General features: G+C 55.1%; 7 protein-coding genes across 7 annotated transcripts; 4 read left to right on the plus strand and 3 right to left on the minus strand.

Annotated features, from left to right (window-relative positions):
- Positions 1-1,253: 1,253 nt before the first annotated feature.
- CCMA1212_000580 (uncharacterized protein) lies at positions 1,254-1,669 on the plus strand (the record flags this gene model as incomplete). Its single annotated transcript, XM_073698043.1, has 3 exons — positions 1,254-1,392; positions 1,469-1,568; positions 1,639-1,669. The coding sequence occupies 3 exons, from the start codon at positions 1,254-1,256 to the stop codon at positions 1,667-1,669; spliced, it is 270 nt and encodes an 89-aa protein (XP_073563047.1).
- A 216-nt stretch (positions 1,670-1,885) lies between these two features.
- Positions 1,886-4,062, minus strand: CCMA1212_000581 (uncharacterized protein; the record flags this gene model as incomplete). The annotated part of the gene is made up of 3 exons (XM_073698044.1): positions 1,886-3,441; positions 3,541-3,861; positions 4,056-4,062. 3 exons carry the CDS (start codon positions 4,060-4,062, stop codon positions 1,886-1,888), a joined length of 1,884 nt encoding a protein of 627 aa, XP_073563046.1.
- Positions 4,063-4,337: 275 nt separating this feature from the next.
- CCMA1212_000582 (Vacuolar protein sorting-associated protein 4) lies at positions 4,338-5,796 on the minus strand (the record flags this gene model as incomplete). Its single annotated transcript, XM_073698045.1, has 3 exons — positions 5,145-5,796; positions 4,627-5,077; positions 4,338-4,559 (listed from the first exon to the last, which is right to left on the minus strand). The coding sequence occupies exons 1-3, from the start codon at positions 5,765-5,767 to the stop codon at positions 4,338-4,340; spliced, it is 1,296 nt and encodes a 431-aa protein (XP_073563049.1). The 5' UTR covers positions 5,768-5,796.
- A 240-nt stretch (positions 5,797-6,036) lies between these two features.
- On the plus strand, positions 6,037-6,853 carry CCMA1212_000583 (Prefoldin subunit 6; the record flags this gene model as incomplete). The annotated part of the gene is made up of 6 exons (XM_073698046.1): positions 6,037-6,044; positions 6,158-6,215; positions 6,272-6,323; positions 6,419-6,489; positions 6,563-6,687; positions 6,745-6,853. The coding sequence occupies 6 exons, from the start codon at positions 6,037-6,039 to the stop codon at positions 6,851-6,853; spliced, it is 423 nt and encodes a 140-aa protein (XP_073563048.1).
- Positions 6,854-7,357: 504 nt separating this feature from the next.
- Positions 7,358-9,097, plus strand: CCMA1212_000584 (AMSH-like protease sst2; the record flags this gene model as incomplete). The annotated part of the gene is made up of 3 exons (XM_073698047.1): positions 7,358-7,495; positions 7,551-8,854; positions 8,917-9,097. The coding sequence occupies 3 exons, from the start codon at positions 7,358-7,360 to the stop codon at positions 9,095-9,097; spliced, it is 1,623 nt and encodes a 540-aa protein (XP_073563051.1).
- A 2,819-nt stretch (positions 9,098-11,916) lies between these two features.
- On the plus strand, positions 11,917-15,457 carry CCMA1212_000585 (Linoleate 10R-lipoxygenase; the record flags this gene model as incomplete). Its single annotated transcript, XM_073698048.1, has 5 exons — positions 11,917-12,148; positions 12,221-12,459; positions 12,534-12,683; positions 12,819-14,834; positions 14,903-15,457. 5 exons carry the CDS (start codon positions 11,917-11,919, stop codon positions 15,455-15,457), a joined length of 3,192 nt encoding a protein of 1,063 aa, XP_073563050.1.
- Positions 15,458-17,064: 1,607 nt separating this feature from the next.
- CCMA1212_000587 (Phosphatidylinositol 4-phosphate 5-kinase its3) lies at positions 17,065-20,146 on the minus strand (the record flags this gene model as incomplete). The annotated part of the gene is made up of 3 exons (XM_073698049.1): positions 17,065-17,721; positions 17,795-18,758; positions 18,909-20,146. 3 exons carry the CDS (start codon positions 20,144-20,146, stop codon positions 17,065-17,067), a joined length of 2,859 nt encoding a protein of 952 aa, XP_073563529.1.
- Between the last annotated feature and the right edge of the window lie 39 nt (positions 20,147-20,185).

Here is a 20,185-nt window from a genome sequence, read left to right on the forward strand (position 1 = left end):
ATGCGTAGGAAGGGACGGAAGAAGGGCAGATGGTTCGTTTTCCTTTTACCTTTGCTTCCCTTGTATCAGTGCAATGGCAAGCGATGGCAAGCCTTGTCTGCCGGGACGAATTGGTCACCGATCACGAAGCCGAAGAGTCTAGGCTTCAAGCTCCGTGGCCGGACGATCACTTGGTGTCGACGAGACGAAACGAGGCAACTGCATGAAGAGCCCAGTCGGCATTGATCGTGTCTTCATGCTGACGCCATGCTGGGACGCTGTCCTGGGATATTCCTGGGCAGTGGATGATTTTGTAACGTTTTACATGCATTATGAGCGGGGCGTTGGAATCTGTTTTTGCTTGGCTGGACGACTCGGTTTTTGTGTTTGGGCAACATTATACTGGCGATAGAACTATTGCGATGTGTGGGAGGGAGGGAATGTCTCTTTTCCTTCATAATCTGGGTTGAATATTAGAGTAATAGGCCATGGGCCGCCCACAGTGTGGTCTACGAATCAAACAAAGTTCATAGAGGACAGGCTGACTGAACAGACCAGTTGAGTCTAAAGAGCATTGCATATACTACCATCATCTTCCTGCGACAATTTACCATCTTTATGCTCCATCTCACCATCATTACATCAGTTCCATCATGCTTCTCAGGATACACAAGCCTCAAAAGTGTCGAAACTTGGCCAGGAGAGCATATCGAAGATCGAGGGCCACACTATGATGCAAGATCGGCATCACAATCGCAGACCACCAACGGCAACGATCTCCCCCCTTTCCGAAGCCCCGATTTTCCCAATCAGCTTCCAGTTCTAGTTGAACAAAATGGGCTTCCAAGATATTTTTGGAATCTTTGGCCTTACGTATCACTCATGCTGGGTCAAACATGGGGTAACCTTGGCCGAGGACTACTATGACGTACGAGAAGGCAGCGTTTATCCCTCCTGATTCGATGCCGCCTTTGCGTGGAATGAGGCACAGAGTTTCGGGGAGCTGAGCTAATTCAATTCATTCTCCGTATTGGCTTTCGTCAGCTATGAGCTCAAGCTGAGCTTGCAAGCTGTGGCGGCAGACAACGACGTCAATTGAAGCCCGCATGAAGCTCTGTCCAAACGCCACCAAGAGGAGGCGGAGTGGGATATATAAGGACCTTTGAGATCCTCTCCCTCCAGTCTGTATTCATCAGATCAGACAACAATCGAGCGCAATTTCTCAACCTAATACATACATAATCTTCTGAAATATTATCAAAACAACAACCACAATGGATTTCGTCAAAAAGGCCATGGGCAAGTCCGGCGAGAACCAGCAGGAGTCCGGCATCCAGGGCAACCAGAGCACTCACGGCACCGCCCCTGCCGCTCCCCAGCAAGGCGGCCAGCAGGACGACTACGTCGACAAGGGTGAGCAATACACAACCTCTTTGCCTTCCATGAGCGTGAGAACACAAGCTAACATCATTCCTTTCGTCGTCTACAGCCTTTTCCATGGGCGCCAAGAAGGGCGGCTACAACATCGATCGCAACACCCAGGAGAAGATTACGGATACGGGCCGGAGTATGTACGAGAAGGCCTCGGGGTAAGCATACGCGATTCTCACCTTGTAGAGGGAGTTGCAGAGGTTTGCTAACCTGTCATGCGGAATTTAGGAACAAGGTCGACCCCAAGTATTCCAACTAAGAGAATGATACCATGATTTTACGAGACCACACTGTACAATAGTAATGACAAATTGAACAATTGCTTGGACGTTGCTCTGCATTGACTTGTTGATGTTACATCTTTGCTATTCGTCTTTTATATCATGAGGAGTTTGTCATAATCTACATCCTGCCCGTTATACTCCAGTAACCGTTAATATCGTACATATTCTCAAGTTGTATTTCCATTTCCATCTCAAGGCGCCAACGCAATCGCTCCAGACTTTGCATCATCCTCCTCCCCATCAACATCCTCCTCCGACATCCTCCCCAGCATCTGCCCATACGTCGGCTTGAACGGCCACCGCATCCACGCCTCCAGCATCTCGATCCACTGCCCCTCGTTGATGCTCCTCGCACTCAGCGACCCATGCCCCGTCAACAGTGTCCCTCCGCGTTGAGGATCTCGCAGGCTCGGCACCTCTGAAACCAGATCGCCGAACCCGGGCCACAGGCCCTCCATCGCCTTGTGCGCCGGCAGGATCGTCTGGTTCCACCAGGACCGCAGCATCACGTCCGATATGTCGCCTGCGTGGTTGCTGTTGGGGCCAATCTGCCGCAGGAGGGGATGCATGGCCTTGGGCTGGAGGTCCAGGAGGGCCGTCGGTGCGTTGGGGAAGAATTCGTGCGGCATGGCCGTCAGCGGCTCGTATTCTCGTCGGTCCCAGAGCAGGGCCGGGGGCGTCTGGCGGAATAAATGGTAGCTGTCTCTCAGCACGTTGAATTCCATCCGCTGGTTCTTCTTCATGTTGTCGATCCTCTCGTTCCAGGCTTCGTTGGCCTCTTGGAATGCGACTGGATCCCCTGTCGCCATGGCAGATATCCTCTCATGTTCTTGCAGCATCTCTAGGAACATGTTATAGTGGTTGGCCTCGTACCTTACCCTGCTCCGGAGTGCTTTCAGTCGGCTGGACAAAAGCCCTACATGATCCTCCTCTTCAAACTCATTTTCCAGATCCTCCAGCTCCTTCTTGAACGGCCGTGCGACCACTGGAACGTGAACCCCGGCCAGCTTCTTGCCCATGAGGTGCTTTGACTGTAGCGATTCCTTGTACGTCTTCGACTCCCGTCCTTTGGGGACCTGGAGACCGTTTGCTTGCATCCTGGCCAGGACATTGAGGCCGGACTCCTTGTTGATCCATTCGTCGCGCAGCGTGTGTCGATTCTCGGCTTCCAGCTCTTGGCCCGCGACTTCATGAACCCACTCGCACGCCAGTTCGGCTTCGAACGAGCCTCGCTTGCGACGGTTGATCGACTTGGGGATGAGGCGACGCTTCTCGTCGTCGTTGACCCACAGGAGCATGCGCACCAAGCCGTATTTCTGGAATAAGGAAGATGACTTGATGCTGGACATGAACTGGTAGATGACCATGGTGCTGATGCTGTCGAACCCGAGAAACGACTTTTTCGGAAACGTGGACAAGTTGGCTGTAACCAGCAGTGTGTCGTTGCGCTTCGGCTCTTGCTCCTTGTTGGCGTTCACTTCTTGGTGAGAAAGCTTCGTCTGGATCATCTCCACTAGGTCTTTCCATATGATGCCCGACTTCGGTATCAGCTGGACGTTTTTCTTGGAAGTGAGATCCTTGAGAAACGGGCTGTATAGCTGGGCGTCAAGGTCCATCATGATGTGATTGCGCGGCTCTAAGAAGCTGTGAAGTTTGCGGCTCCATAGCCCTGCGCCAGGATTCAGATCGACCAGATCGCATCCTCGATGGCGCTCTAATGAAGCGCCCATGTATTCAATGATGTCATCTATGAAAGCAGTCAGTTGTCAGTCATCATCAATACACATGGCCTCTCCATCAACTCCCTTTCAACCTGTCACTGAAGCAAGGATAAGAAAGCACATACCGCAAAGCCCTTCGCTCACAATATTCACCCTGTGAGGCTCTATGGCCTTTGGGGCCTTACTAGCCTTCCTCCCGCCCCTGCGATTCCATATGCCTGTCTCGAGAAGCTGCTGGGCGACGGGGCTTGTCGCGTTCAGCATCTCAGCCGTCTTTGCCGTGGTTGCCACTGATCGAGCACATCTCGGTGCTGAGGGCTGGCGTAACAGCCTCGCCACAGTTGTGCGTCCATGAATAATTCGGCAAGGCATGGGAGAGAAGAAATGCATAAAAAGAACGCTGACAAAGGATACTGTTGTGCCGGAGAAGAGAAGGTTGACTGTAGCTGGAAAGGATTGAAATCATACATGGAGAATTCCAGGTGAGGCTCGGTGTGGCGGGGCCCTCACCGAATTTTTTTCACCACTCGCCGATAATCCACACTTTATGCTGGTTCAGCATCCCAACTCCGGATAGTCGGTCCATTACATCACCAAATGACCGGCTGTCTGGCTATCTTTTGTCCAGAGGCATTGGCACTATTCATAATAGATTATCAGGTATAGACAGGATCATAGTCGCCGTCTTCGACTTGAATCAACCGCGTGCAAAGCCGTTGACGTTACTATTCATCATCCACAACAAGGAAAGTATGTGAACCCATTATAAACAGTTCGTTTTCCGTTTCTAACAAGGCAGACGCAGTTCGTTTCCCAAATTCAACATTTATGTGCAAAGAGTGCCTAGATGCCCCTCTAACTCCTCAAAGCGCCGCTGTTGCCATGTACTCCCTCCCTCCCTGTCCAAGACAACGCCCATTGCCTAAGCTCCCTCGCTTCCAAACTCGTTTGTCCACTCGACCTGCTTCGCAATATCGTCTTTGGATACTGTTGGATGTGAATCGGCCAGGGCTGTCTCGAAGTCCTGAAGCGTCACGTCCGGAGCCAGCAGTTCGTCTGGCTTGACATCGTCGTATGTCATTTCAATCTTTTCCGGGTCTCCTGGGGAGCATGGAGTCAACATTCTCTTGCCATTTTTCATTACCTAGAGCATCGTTAGCATCTCAGCAAGGTCAAACGAGTGGTTTGGCCGGTACGGTCTGGAAACGTACTGGCTTGAAATGAGTCGCTTGTAGAATTTTCCGAACAGGCCGCATCAGAGCGCTCTGGACAACGTTGCTGATATCACTTCCCGAGAAACCATCGGAGAGTGCTGCCAGGGTGTTGTAGTCGCTCGGTTTCAGAGCAGTGTCCGTGTCTCCAATGGCAAGCTTGAACATCCTCGCTCGCCCGTTGGCGTCAGGCAAGCCAATGTGAACACGTCTCTGGAAGCGACGGCGAATAGCCGCATCCAGCTGCCAGGGAATGTTGGTTGCCCCCAATACGAGGATGCCTCTGCTGTCGTTGCCAACACCGTCCATCTGCACCAGGATTTCCGTCTTGATACGTCGAGAAGCTTCAGATTCACCCTCGCCTCGGGGGCCGCAAAGAGCATCAATCTCGTCAATGAAGATGACAGACGGCTTGTTCTCTCTGGCCATGGAGAAGAGGAGCTTGACGAGCCTGTTGGCCGTTAGCTCCAGCACGCACGCATGATATTGTATCCGTGGTCACGCAGGACAAGACTCACCTTTCACTCTCACCCATCCATTTGCTCACCAGATCCGAACTGCTGATACTGAAGAACGTACTGTTTGCCTCCGTAGCCACCGCCTTGGCCAAGTAACTCTTTCCGGTTCCTGGGGGCCCGTACAGCAGGATGCCCTTCCACGCCTGTCGCTTGCCTTGGAACAGGTTCGGGAACTTGATGGGCAGCACGACGGCCTCCTTCAACGTCTCTTTGGCGCCCTCCAAGCCGGCAATGTCCTCCCACCGCACGTTTGGCCGCTCCTGCAGGATGGCTCCCGACAGCGCGTTGCGGAGCTTCTTGTTGTCCTCGTCCTCTGCCGCCGGCTTCGCCTTGCCGCCTGCGCTGGATCCATTGGCGCCCATGGGCGTCTTGCCGCCGGTGGCGTTGCCCTCGCTCTCGGCCTGCAGGAACTGCTTCAACTTCTCGGCCCGGTCCAGGTACGTGGCCATCTTCTCCTGCATGGTGGCCTTGATGGCCTTGTTCTTCTCCCACTTGAGGGCCTTGACCCACAACTCCATCGACGACATGTACAGATCGAAGGCCTTTTGGTATTCCTTGTCGTTGTCCGCGGCAATGGCCTTTTGGACCTCGGCGATGGCCCGGTCTCGGAAGTTGACAGACATGGTGGCGGGTATTTGTCTTGTAGTCTCGTCTGTTGCTTGGTAGAAGTCCGATGATGCGAGAGAGACGACAACGGGACAAGGCGCCAGGTTTCAGCAAGCACCCGAGACGACAGATGCCGCTTGTCACTTGTAAGCCGCCCTCGTGGGATCGATCGAGCCGCCGGTCGAGCTGAGCTGGTCACCAAGAGAAAGAGGGCGGGATATCAGCAGGGCCAGATGATGCCATAAACAGGAACTCGATCTTAACGGATCACAGGCAGAACCAAAACATGGGCCCGTACCTGCGCCTCTACTGACCGCTGGCGGGGTAACATTATTTATCTCTGTAACGGGGCTGCGGTTTGCTGAGACTTAGCGGGGCGTCACCGGTTGAGTCCCAGTTGACTCTAGCACTGCCCTGGCTCTGTCAAGCAACATTAGGCTGATATTGCTGTTGTACCAAGCAGGCGTTTGATAAGAGGATCAAAGAAGCAGGAATAGGCTTGATTCTCAACCATGGCCGAGGTCCAAGCCAAGCTGCAGGCTCTTTCCGAGGAGTTTCAGAAACTCCAGCAGGGTGAGTATCTTGACCTGAAGCCAACCTTGCTGTGGCCAGCTACACCCCTTTCTTCGGCCGTCTCCCACAGCAGATTCTCATTGTCACTGCTACAGATCTCCAAAACACAGTGGCTTCACGCCAAAAGCTGGAGGGCCAGAGACAGGAGAACCTCGGAGTGCAAAAGGTTGGCATTCCGCCCAAGCCCCTAATCTTAGACAAGCCCGGGCGGGACCCATGAGAGTTGACACATGCCAAAGGAATTCGAAAACATCGCCGAGGATGAGACCATATACAAGCTCGTAGGGCCTGTCTTGCTCAAGCAGGAGAAGTTCGAGGCGGAGAGCACCGTCAAGGGCCGACTGGACTTTATTGGAAGCGAAATGTCAGTCAATCTACCAGTTGAATATGGTTCTCGTCACTAACATATCTCACCTTGTAGCACAAGACTCGAGGGACAGATAAAGGAGACTCAGGCAAACATTGAGAAGAAGAAGACTGAGATTATCCAGATCCAAGCCGGAGCGCAGGCGGCCGTTGGCGGACAATAGACAGAGAAACAACTTGTAAATCGAACGCAGAGCTATTCCAACATCAGGCCCATTTTCTCCATCATCTGAATGTTGAGCTCGCCAGAGCATTCAATGATAGTACTTGCATATTCACAGATGATTTCATAGCAGTAACCGCTTGCTTTTGTCGCCCCCCTTTTAAGATTCGGTCGCGACACGGCACTGTATCTCTCTAGCCTGGACATGCAACTAAACCTTGTTGTCATTCCCCCGGGTGCCTCGCGGTTCTGCCCCGCCATATTGATTGTTCTTGGAGGGGGCCTGGCATGAACGTGGAATCTTGCTTAGTTCATAATCCAATCCAAGCTCGCCAGCAACATACAAGCAGCACCAACGTTATTCTTCTGCCTGCCAGGCAGCTCTTTTTCCTCCTCGATATCGCATCGTTTCTTACGATCATGAACCATCAGTTCCTCTAAGAAGCCGAGGACTTGCAGAGAAGACGCCTCTGGTATTTTCTCGAGGGCCATCTTCGTCGCAACCATGGAGGCTCGTCCAAGTATGACGCCGAGCCGGCCGCAGAGCATTAAGGAGCTCGTGGCGCAGGCCGAGAACTTTGTCTTCAACGTCAACATCGCCATGAAGCACTGGATACGCACCGCGGATACGCTCTATCAGGAGGTACGAGCAGTTGCCCTGCTGCTGTAATGAATCACGCGCTGACATGATCCGAAAGGCATCCTTTGCTCTATCCGATGGCGACTATGGACGAGCCTACAAGATGCTGTATCGACACTCCGTCCTAGTGCTCAAATACCTGCCGACCCATCCCCAGTTCAAGGACCCCGAGAATAAAAAGGCATACAAGCTGTTGTCGAAGCGCATCGATCGCGTCATCGACAGTCTCGAGCAGCTCAAACCCGAAATCGAGAGTGCATACAAAGAATGGGAACGCACAGCGCCGTCTGCCGCCGAGCGCTACAAGAAGCAGGCATCCTCGAGCTATGCTAGCTTTGCAGCTCACGATCCCAGCCTCAGCGGAAGAGCGAGGATTCTAGACGCGGCAGAGCACCAGGACCTGGCAGTAGACTTGGCACAGCAGGAGTTGAGCCGGCGAGAGCGAGATAAGCGTACGAGCAAGCATGGCAGTATCTGGGATGCGCGGATATCAAAACAGCATGGCAACGAAGAGAGGCGATACGCGGAGAATAGAGCATCACAGTTCGACGATGGCGATCTTCGGAGGCAAATGGAGGCAACACGGCGGACCCTCGACATGGCACAGGAGCGCAGAGAAATCGACGCAGCACTGGCTGATCACGATCAGACTCCCCCGGTGACCACGACGAACTATCACTACCCATCCCTCTCCAAACCGAGACCCATCGAATACGAACAAATCCACCACTCATCCTCGAGAGAGGCCCAACCTACTCGACCACCCAAGGAGCGTTTCGATGTCCCTCCCTCGCGCAGCGACGACAGATACGACATTCCAAAGCCGATGCTCCCACCCCAAGTGCCCCGCAAGACTCAACTTGGCGACTACCAACAACCTGATGCCACTTCCCGGCCTGTCAACCAGCCTCCTTTGCCACCCAAAACTTCGGTCGAAGCGCCTCAACCAAAGAAGGAGCGTCTCGCCTTCAAGCCTGGAGGCTACCTTGAGAATGGTGATCCCATTCGGTCGATATTCCTTCCCAGCAGCCTGCGTGCAAGGTTCCTCGAACTTGCTGCGAAGAATACCGCAGCTGGGTTAGAGACGTGTGGTGTTCTTTGTGGAACGCCCATCAACAACGCCCTCTTTGTTCGCTGCCTTCTCATCCCAGATCAAAAATCCACCCCCGACACGTGCGAAACAGAGAACGAGAGCGCCCTCTTTGATTACTGTATGAGTGAGGATCTGTTGATGCTGGGCTGGATACACACGCATCCGACGCAGACGTGCTTCATGAGTTCTCGCGATCTCCACACGCATGCGGGATATCAAGTCATGATGCCTGAAAGTATTGCCATTGTTTGTGCTCCAAGATACAACGAGTAAGTTGAGAGAAGAATCGGAGCTGATAATAGTCCGACTGACTGACTGACTCTGGGTCTAGGCACGGCATCTTTCGCCTCACCCATCCTCCTGGATTAGATCACATCCTCAACTGCAGCCGCACAGAGACTTTTCATCAGCACTCGATCGACAACCTCTACCGAGAGGCATATCATCCGGAAGGGCACGTGTACGAGAGCGATAAGATGCCTCTGCAAGTCGTTGACCTGCGGATGAGATGACGCACCCACTTGGTCCCACTGACGTTGGACGCAATACTTTACTGCAACTCTTGGCCAGGAGCACAAGGGGTTTGCTATGAAATTCCTGATGACTTATGGTGGAAATCCCAATACTGGCCTGCACGTAATGGCATTTCTGAAAGATTGATACTACGACATCTACGAGCGTGCGGGAGCACATGCAGGACGTAAACCAAGGGTCGAGCTGCCTTGTAGGCTGCCGCAGGCATGCTAGGCGGCTCCTTACTTCACACAGCGCACTATTCGAGCTACGACACGAACATGGACAGAGACACCGGGATCTCACCGAGATTTATTGAGAAACGTATGTATGATTGATGACGTTGATTATTTGGCTCGCCGAGATAGGCGGGCTGCAAAGAAACTCTTGACGATTCGAGGCTTGAGCTTGAGGTTGGTCTTGCGAACAGAAAGACAGCCCAAGCAGTGCCAGCGAGGCTTATAGCAGAAAGACACGCCCTCCGTACTGTGTATGGGTTCAAAGCAGCATCATAGCAGCACGAGTAGTACTTGGTACGAGAATCTGAATGAAAATAACTACGCTATGAAAGTATTCCTTGTGATGATGGCAGACCAGGTTTGGGTCGGCTTGACTGCGGACCTGCCAGCCGCCAACATGAAGAATCCGAGACACGGTGTGACGATGCCCGCTGTGGATGGCGAGTTGATGTCACGACGAGACACCAAATGATGGTTTTCGTAGCAGCATCGACCATTCTGTGAATGTACGGGTAATGGGGTTCGCCTCGAACATGTCACGATCCTCTAGCTTCCGCCCCTGGGATCCCGCTGATCGATCTGGCGCTTGCCTTTTCCTCTTTCTCATTTACAATTCCATGACGAGAGAGGTACCACCGCGGTTAGATGGTCTCAGTTGTGACGATGGCCTCTTTGCATCCAACAAGCACGCTCTTGCAGGGTAAGGGTTGCATGGCTCCGCGTCTTGTCAAATCCTACCACTACTTTCTAGGATCGAGTCAAGGTACACATCAGTACTTGAAAGCACTGTTCCGTCCAAGTACCGCCAAATACGATAATCAGCCAAATGGTGTCGTTGCATTTGCATTGCATCGTGCATACGGGCGTCTCCTCCTCGGCAGCAGCAAGGGCGAAGCATCTCGACTGCATTAGGCGTAGCATCACCAGTTTTCAGCTGGCATCGAGCAACGCCTCTCAAACTGTCCAAGCCCTGGCACCACAGTGGGGATCCGGCAGAGAAGAGAAAAGGGAACCAATCCTGACGGACGAATGGCAACTGCTTGCTTTCCTGTTAATTTAGAGTATGTAGTAAGTGATCTGCTGGCAAGCCGAGTCTGGCGCCTAGTTCATATATGCATGTCTTAGACAGACTGTTCAGCCAAAGAAAAGACGGCAGACTTGGACTCGCCCGCCCGCTTATCTCCATGGGCCGCAGGCTTGGGATTGGCCGGTTCGTGCTGCATGTTTTGTTACAGCGCATGAAGCTTGCGGGTGGTTTTGTTAGCGTTGTGAGCAGCTCTCGACTTTCAGCAGGGCCTGAACAAGGGGGGGGAAGCAGCAGATCGAAAGAGAGGCAGCTCAGCTTTTTGTGTGCTGGGGAGAAAAACGGGCAAAGCAGCGTGAGGCCCCTCTCTCGAAAGCCTCTGTACGACTGTGCGTTGTCTGATCAGTTTGTTCGTCTCACAGCTTCTTCGGGCGGCTATGCCTTTTCCTTTTTCCCAGCCACCGGGTTTGGGAGCTGGCGAATGTCACTTTGTCTGAGGCGTACTGACGTCGATTCTGAATATACCAAGCAAGCATCGTGAAGGTGCCCAGTCTGAACATGAAGCCAAATCGGATCCCTCCAAGGGTGTAGTATCCGCAGCCACCAGCCTAGCGGAATCGGCATTTTCAGGTGGACGGCCGAACCTGATCCTTGTCCCATGATGCCGAACCTGATCCCTTGCCCGACCAGCTTGACGGCACCAATCTGGGTATCTAAACTACATACGATGGGGGTGGGTCGGAGGAGCGACTGCATCTGCAAAGTACCGATTCATATGACGACTCGCCCATCGACATAGACAAGTGGTTGGATGAGCAACTGCCGCTATTACTCGTACGTGTCAGGCATTACGAGCTGAAGAGAGTGCGGAGTACTAGCCAGCACAGATGACAACCGGAAGATGAGGAACAGCGGGCTGCTGGAGGGATCTCTGATTGCTTCATTCTAGGATGGTTCGAGGCCCGGCTTCTGCTTCGCCAAGGGCAGCATCAACTTTCCCATCGCTGAGTGTAACCCGACGATGCCAACGGAGGACAAGGGACAAGGGTTCTGATCTTCTTTGAGACCATGGAGCACGTCTTCCTCTGAATGGCACTCGCAGCCCCGAGTAAAGTCTACTCGGTCATGATCCCCGGTCCTCTCCGCATGTATGTCTCACCCTGACATACAGACCCTCTCCAATGAGGACGGCTGAGAAGTGAGGGGGGAGTCTCGTACGGACTGGTATCAGCCTCTCCTATTCCCCTTGTACGCCGTATGGAGCCAGACATATCGCAGCTTTCACGGCTTTACTCAGAGGTGCCGGTACCGCACCGTGCGTGGGCTCAAGCAGCTGCCGTCGTCACTCGCCATTCGTCCATATCTCATCTCCAGCTTTGTGGTGCTGCCCCGATACAGTATCCTCTTTCTGAGATTGATGGTAAATAAAAGACGGTGGTACGCCCCCCTTCCAGCTGCATAGGCTCTTCTGTTGTCTCTCCTTCTTCCGATTGCACACTTCTTCTTCTGCTCCTCTTCGATACCCGGCCGGTAGTCTACACACACTCCGTCCACCATGAGTTTCAGCAAGAACGCGAGCGCCCCGAACGGCAATCATGCCGTCGTCGAGCATCCCGGCGGCCCTGTTGCAAAGGCCAAGAAGCCCAAGCCGGTCAAGAATGGCGGCCTGATGCAGCTGTACCGCGCTTCTCGCCGGCCTCTTCCCCATCAGACGGGCGACGGGACCTACCCGGCAGTTAGGAACAGACCGACTCTGATGCAGGATCTGAGCACACTCACATTTTCAGGTACTTGATCACACCTCTATACCATGAGATTGCCAGCCACGACAGTACATGTTCTCACAATTTGTGCCGCAGACCTCAAGACGCTCAAGGCAATCATCGTCTCAAAGCTCAAGGGCGAGATGCAAGCCGATGACAAGACAATGATCATGGAAAAGACGATCCAGCTCGTTGCCAGGCTGCCCGGGAGCTCCAAGAGACAGGAGAAGCTCACCAACATCTTCATTGACGAGCTGTGGTACTCGCTCGACCACCCCCCGTTGCTGTATATGGGAGACCAATTCCGCTTCCGCCAAGCTGATGGATCCAACAACGTAAGGTTCTCCTGTTTCTTTCCTGGATATCCACGTGTTGTTATATGAAGGGAAAGCTCACGTACACCGCCAAGAATCCGCTTATGCCCAAGCTCGGCGCAGCTGGGACCCCCTATTCGCGCTCATGCCGGCCTGGAGTCATGCCGCTGGGAGCGTTGCCCGACCCTGAAGCCATCTTCGAGGGAATCATGGCCAGGGACAAGTTCATCAAGAACCCCAACAACGTGTCGAGCATCTTGTGGTACTGAGCGACCATTATCATCCACGGTAAGAACATGAACCCAAGGCACTCACTCACTCACTTGACTGCAACACGAAGCTGAACGTCAAATGCAGATCTGTTCTGGACCAACGAAAAGGACTCCAACATCAACGACTCGTCTTCCTACCTCGACCTATCGCCTCTCTACGGCCACAGCCAAGAAGCTCAGAACAGCGTCCGCACATTCAAAGACGGCATGCTCAAGCCCGACACCTTTGCCGACAAGCGTCTCCTGGGCATGCCCCCTGGCGTGTGCACCCTGCTCGTCATGTTCAACCGCGTGCACAACCACGTCGCCGCCGAGCTGGCCGCCATCAACGAGGCCAACAGGTTCGCCAAGCCCTCTCCATCCCTTCAAGGAGACGCGGCGGCGGCGGCCTGGAAGAAGCACGACGAGGAGCTCTTCCAGACGGCGCGGCTGGTGACGTCGGGCCTGTACATCAACATCACGCTAGTCGACTACGTGCGCAACATCATCAACCTCAACCGGGTCGACACGGAGTGGACGCTGGACCCGCGGCAGGAGGCCGGCGTCGACGTCGGCACGGCCAAGGGCTCCGAGCGAGGCGTGGGCAACTGCGTGTCCGCCGAGTTCAACCTGTGCTACCGCTGGCACTCGTGCATCTCGGAGACGGACGAGGCCTGGATCCACGCCTTCTACGACGACCTGCTGGGCGACAACTACGGCACCATGGACCTGCGCACGCTCATGATCGCCGTCCACAAGTTCGCCCGCGGCCTGCCGGCGGACCCGGCCGACTGCGTCTTCGGGGGCTTCGCGCGCGGGCCCGACGGCCGCTTCGACGACGACGACCTGGTCAACTGCATCGCCACGGCCATCGAGCAGCCCGGCGGCTCGTTTGGCGCGCGCAACGTCCCGCGCATCATGAAGCCCGTCGAGATGCTCGGCATCCTGCGCGGCCGCAAGTGGCGCCTCGCCGGGCTCAACGAGTTCCGCAAGCACTTTGGCCTCAGGGGGTACGAGACGTTCGAGGACATCAACTCGGACCCGCGCGTCGCCGACGCCCTGCGCAACCTGTACCAGCACCCGGACCACGTCGAGCTGTACCCGGGCATCGTCGCCGAGGAGGCCAAGACGCCCATGGTGCCCGGCGTCGGCATCGCCCCGACCTACACCATCTCGCGCGTCGTCCTGTCCGACGCCGTCGCCCTCGTCCGCGGCGACAGGCACTACACGACCGACTACAACCCCGTCTACCTCACCAACTGGGGCTACAAGGAGGTCGAGTACGACCTCAAGGTCAACCACGGCTGCGTCTTCTACAAGCTCTTCATCCGCGCGTTCCCCAACCACTTCAAGCACGACTCCGTCTACGCCCACTACCCCATGGTCATCCCCGAGGAGAACCGCAAGATCCTCTCCAGCCTCCACCGCGTCCACCGCTTCAGCTTCGAGCGGCCCCGCGCCGCCAGCCCCCGCGTCGACATCACCACCTTTGGCGGCTTCAAGCATGTCCTCGCCAGCCAGGACAAGTACCGCGTCCAGTGGCAGGAGGGCCTCGAGATGCTCTCCGGTCGCTCCGGCCGCTACATGCAGCCCAGCGACCGCAAGACGCTCGAGTCGCTGCTCTACAGGGGCGACTGGCGCGGCGCCGTCAGGGGCTTCTACGCCAAGACGGCGGAGGCTCTGCTGGCGGGAAAGTCGTATACCCTCATGGGCAAGAAGCACCTTGACATCGTCCGCGACTTTGGCAACGCCGCGCACACGCGTTACGCCGCTCACGTCTTCAACATCCCGCTCAAGACGCGCGAGAACCCCAAGGGCGTCTTCTCCGAGCACGAGCTGTACTCTTCTCTGGCCGCTGTCTTCAAGACCATCTTCCTCGACATTGACCCCGTCGAGTCCTTTCCGCTCCGGCAGAAGACAAAGGAAGCTGCCGATACTCTGGGCGCGGCCATCGAAACGACCGTCAAGTACGCAAAGTCGTTTGGCCTCCGCCTCTTCACCGGCAACACCAACAACGACGCGCTCTCGACCGCCGGCGTCACTGCCGTCAAGGCCCTGGCAAAGTCTGGTCTGAGCGCCCACGATATCGCCTGGGGCTTGATCCTGCCCACAGCCGCGGCCACTGTCCCATCCGAAGGCCGCCTCGTACGTATTCCTTTCCATAACCCTCCTCTCCCCTTGCGTAATGAGAAGCTAACGCATGATGAATCCAGTTCGCCCAAGCCATCGACTGGTACCTCTCCCCCGAAGGCAGCCCCTACATCGACGACCTGCACATCCTCGCCGCCCAAGAGCCCACCCCCGAAACCGACGCCCTCCTCCTCGGCTTCGCCATGGAAGGCATCCGCCTGGCCGGCGCCCTCGGCCTGCACCAAGTCGCCACCGACACGGACACCATCGTCGAGGACGACGGCCGCCGCGTCAACGTCAGCCAGGGCGACAGGGTCTTTGCGTCGTTCGCCTCCTCAGCGGCCCGCGATCCCGCCCAGTTCCCGAACCCGGAGACGGTCGACCCCCGCCGCCCGCTCGACTCGTACATCCAGTTCGGCGCCGGCACGCACAGCGCCCTTGGGAAGGAAGTCGGCCAGATTGCACTCACGGAGCTCTTCCGCGCAGTGTTCCGGAGGCAGGGGCTCAGGAGGGCGGCTGGGCCGCAGGGAGAGCTGAGGAAGGTGCCCAGACAAGGGGGGCACTGCGAGTATTTGACTGAGAATTGGGGGAAGCTTACGCCGTTTCCTATGTCGATGAAGGTTACTTGGGATGATTAGTTAAAGACGAGCTTAGGATGCTGGATAGTCAAAGGATAAAAGAGGAATATCACACCGGTTCAGTCGGGTGTTTCAGTTAAGAGACGTTGAGCAAGTTCATCGTTGGGTTCTGGTTCTGGATTATGGGAGACTGTCTATAATCTGTAAATATTGTAATATATATATATCCCTTTTGCTTCCTACCAACGAGCTTCTGTATAAGCCGACTGTTTCAACTCAAAAAGAATGCTATTCAGAGTCTTAACACGAAACATATCGTCAATCTTGCTTATGTGCCACAGTTCACTTCCGTTCACAGTGCTATTCAAGTTGAGAAGAACTTGATTTTGATTTTCAACGATCTAGCAAAGCCACCGTCTAACCACCTCATTGATATCTATCAGTACCGTAGATCTAAAACTAAAGCAGCCGCCTGCATAGTACTTTCGACAAGAAAAACACAGTGACACGAAAGCCACCACAACAGAAATAGAAATGTAGGCCAGATGTACGACAAAAGAAATCATATACAAAAAGGGACAAAAAGAAACGCTGGACGAACGGGGAATCGAACCCCGGACCTTTCCCATGCGGACTGTGATAACCCAGGAGGTTCCACGATGCTAAGGGAAAATTATACCACTAAACCATCCGCCCATGCTATGCGATGGCTGGATTGGTCGAAACTGCTTCTATGAATCGTCAGCATACGACAATTGTGTGTCAACGTCGACCACTTCTTCTCCAGGCTCACCCTCCACACTAGATACAAAGCACATCACCAGCGACAGACCAAAGCAGATGATTCTCGAGAGCATGAGAGATGCAGGTAAATAAAGACAACCGAATCTACTTTGGAGAAGAAAAGAAAATAACTGTCTGTATGTATGTCGAATGCGGGTCAATGGTATCATCCACGTCTTGTAATAAAAGCCAATATTAGCACACTTTTGCTCACACAGCCCGCACAGAAACAAATCTCCCTCGTCTCTCTTCTCTCCCTCTGGTGTTTTCGGTTTCTGTTGTTTTTTTTTTTACTTTTTTGCCCGCCAAACAATTCGCACTCTGTTCCGTCTCCGTTTCGCTTCGCTCCAAAGCCAACACGCACAAACGAGAAAAGGAAAATCCAGACCAAGAGAATAGAAAGGAGAAGGGGGGACGCGCGTTGTGAGGATGCAAGTGAACAGATGCTACTTCCTCTGAGGACAAAAGAAACAAGGGGCATGAGCCAAACGAAGAAAAAGGATAGAAGAGAGGCTGGCCAACAAAAAAAAAATCGGATGATGAGGATAACGCACTGGCCGTTAATCAGGGGGGGCTGGCAAGGGATGAAGGAAACAAGTAACAAGAAGAAGACCAGGAAAAGAAATGCGAGGTGTTGATTATGTTGCAAAACAGTGTTTCAAAATCGTAGAGCCCAGCGATCCCGCCCAACCCGTTTCCTTGTCCTTCATGCGGAATCATCAGAGAGAGAGAGAAAAATGTTGGGTTGGTGAAAGTCGGGACCCTCTGTGTATAGTGGTAACATCGCTGATCTTCTTTTATGCGCCACGCCGTGCTTTGTCGTAATACCAATCAATATTCCAAATTCACCAGCGACCCTCAAGTCATGGAGCGGTGTGGTCCATCTACTTGACCATTCGAGTGCTGCCTTGTTGCGAGTTCTCCTTCTTGGGGAGCGCTGGCAGGCGCTTCTTCAGGCTCCCTTGGCTCACGGGTCGGGCCACCTTGAGGGAGTTGTCTCTGCTGACGGTGCTGTTGCTGTTGTCGCCGTAGCCACTGTCGGAGCTGTCGGGTTTAAGGTAGGGTTGATCTTGAGGGGGAGTCGGCGGAGGCGCCCGGCCGGGTTCGGGTATGCTGTGCCAGGAGGTACCCCGAACCCATCGTTCCGTATCGTCTCGGCTCTCTCCGGCTTCTTCGACAACTGGGAGGACGGCCTCGTGCTGCGAGTCACGGGCGCCTGGCATGGTGGCACTGGTCTTGAGCGTTCGCTCAGGAATCCCCGGTTCGGGTGATTTGGGAGCCCGATCGTTGGACTCTGGGGGCGGTGGGGGCTGGTGCATAGGCATCGGAGGGATGGTGCTCTGCCTCGACTTCTGTGCTTGAGCCTGCATTTCCTGGTCTCTGCGGGCACGCTCTCGCTTCGCTTCCTCGGCAGACATGGTGATGCCCTGGATGAAGTGATAGAAGCGGTCCCCGTATTGGTCCGGCGGTAGAGCTGAGATTTTGCTCTTGTCGTTCGACAGGCCCTTCCAGAAATGCTCGATTTTTTTAATCATTCCGTACTGTCCAAGGTAAGTTGGGTTTAGCTGGCATTCAACGAGAATAGCAAATTCATCATGATTCATCTCGACTTACGTGCGTCAGGCAATCAATGACACCCAGGTAGTAGATCTCTTCTGCTGGCTCATTGTCCTCGTGAGTGGCTCTGAAGCCACCGTCGTCTTGGTTGAAGAGGAGCCCCCGGCGATCCTCGCCGACGTCGTCGGGCATCTGGTCGTCGGCCTGGCCCATGGGTACCGGGCGTTCTTTCTGGACCATCTGCCGCAGTTCCTTGGCCTTGCGGTAGTTCTCCAGCTTTGACGGGGTCCGGAGAAGGGAGGCCTGGAGGTCCTCGTCGTTGTTCTTCTCGCCTCCCGGGTTGAACACTTGCAACGTCTTTCCGCGCAGGTTCTCCTCGTTACCGCGGGAAAGATCGTGGATGCCAACTAACAAGGAATAGTCCATGATATGGAGGCGCTTGAGGAGAGCCACGTCTCGCTGAAGCTGCTCGAGAAACAGCTTCTTCTTCTGGATGCCCAGTTCGAGGTTCTGCTTCCGCCGGAGCCAGTTCAAGTCCTTGAGTGTCGCGCGAGGGTTCTTCTCCAAGTCTTCCTCCTTGTAATCTCGCCCAATAGTCGAGCCCTTGAGGTCGAACGTCGTGTGAACGTCTCGGTGCGGCGGAAACAGATTGTTCATGACGACGAAGTGAATCTTCTTCCCATATGGCATCTTGACCCGATGGAGGCCGTAGAACTGAGACAGCAGGGTATTCGGGTTGTTGATGACGTGTTCGTAGTATTCCTTGAGGATCTTGCGCAGGAACTTGTGCTCGGCGTGGTGGATGGTCTTGATGATGTACTTGTAATCTCTAGAAAAGTAAAAAAAGCTGCCGCTCTTACCAGGGGAGCCCAGCTCCGAAAGGATATATTTGCCGGTCAGGGACATGAGATAATCGGCCGGGTCCAGGCGGAAGGCTTGTCGAAGGTGACGGAAGACCCAAGGGGCATAGTCTTTAAACTTGAAGTCATACTTGGCTGAAGGGACGAGCTCGTTGCCGGTGCTGTGGAGAAGAGAGACTGGGCGTCAGCATTCTAGGACGATGCCACCAGGCAGAGGGATGAAGCCCTGAGCTAAGCACGAAAACAGAGTAGTAGAAAGGGAGGGCCGGAGAAGCAGCCCGAGGAACAAGGGGGTGTGAGTGTATACGTACATGTCGAACGTGGACTTCTGCTTAACATGAAAGTCGGCATCGGTCAACTCGCGGTCCAACTTTGCGTTTGTCCTCGATACGGATACACGAATGCCCGTCAGCATGTTGTAGGCCGTTACCCAGTTGGCGTGGCTCTCGTCGACCTTTGTGCCGACCAGGACGCGGTCATCGTCCTCTTCCTCCTTCCGCTTCTTCTTGCTGGCGCGCTTCTGTCGATATACTTCGGCCCATCGCTGGGCATCCTCGTCGTGCGCAATCTCGTCCCGGGGAGCGTCCGACTGCATGGATCTCGTCGTCCGGCGAGCCAGGCTGAAGGAGGCGGCACGACCGCCTGCAGGGTTGGCGACGGTGGGCGAGAAGCGTCCGCTGGCCTGGGCGGTATCGAGTTCCCTCGAATTCCTGCCGGACGGCGGCTTGGGCACCTCGAGCGTGTGTCTCTGTTTGATGCCCATGCCGGGTCCCGGTGGTTGCAGATGTGCAGACAGGGACGGCGCCGAGTTGGAGCCGCCGGGCTGGTAGGACGCGGGAGACGAGAAGCGCTGGGGGTTGACGACGCTGCCGTTAAAGTTGGCGTTGCCGTTGGACTGCTGCGGCAGGGCAGTGTCGGAGGCCATGGGTGATGCAGGCGTCAGGGAGGGCGTCCAGGGCTGGGGCGGGCTGTGCGACTCGGCATCTGTGGGGGGCGGCGTTGGGCGTCCGAGAGAGGCAGAGGTAGAGACGCCGTCGTGGGAGCTCCTCTGAGCCGGAGCCTTGTGGTTCTGGTTCTGGTTCTGGTTCTGGTTCTGGTTCTGGTTCTGTTCCTCGTTCTGGCCGGCGGACGTCGTCTGCGTGCGAGATTGGTCGGCGGAGCGCTGGCAAGAGGAAGACGCGGCGGCGCCATTGGCCAGGGCGCGGTCGACATGGTGCACGTCCAGGGCGACGTCGTGGGCGCCGTAGCCGCCGGGCAGGCTCTTGCCGTTGGAGAGCGAGCTCATGCTGGTCGGACGTGTCTCGTTGGCGCTGGCGTCGTCGTGCCACTGGTCGAGGTCGCCCAAGGGCACAGGCGAGTCCGAAAGGTCCGAGTCGCGCGTGGACAGTGTCGAGCTCTCGTCGAAGCGCTCATGGACGGCGTAGGACCGGGCGTCGGTTATGGAAGCCTCATTCGCCTGGTCCTTTGCTCTGAAGTGGTCGAGGTCGATGACGGAGCCGTTGCCGCTGGGGAAGACTGTCGGGTGGTCTTGGGTCAGGAACGAGGGCATTTCGCTGCGACGGGCGGACGCGAGCGAGCGACAACGGCA

The sequence above is a fragment of the Trichoderma ghanense genome, assembly GCF_004382785.1.
Source record: "Trichoderma ghanense strain CCMA-1212 chromosome Unknown scaffold_0, whole genome shotgun sequence".
NCBI classification, from domain to species: Eukaryota; Fungi; Ascomycota; class Sordariomycetes; order Hypocreales; family Hypocreaceae; genus Trichoderma; species Trichoderma ghanense.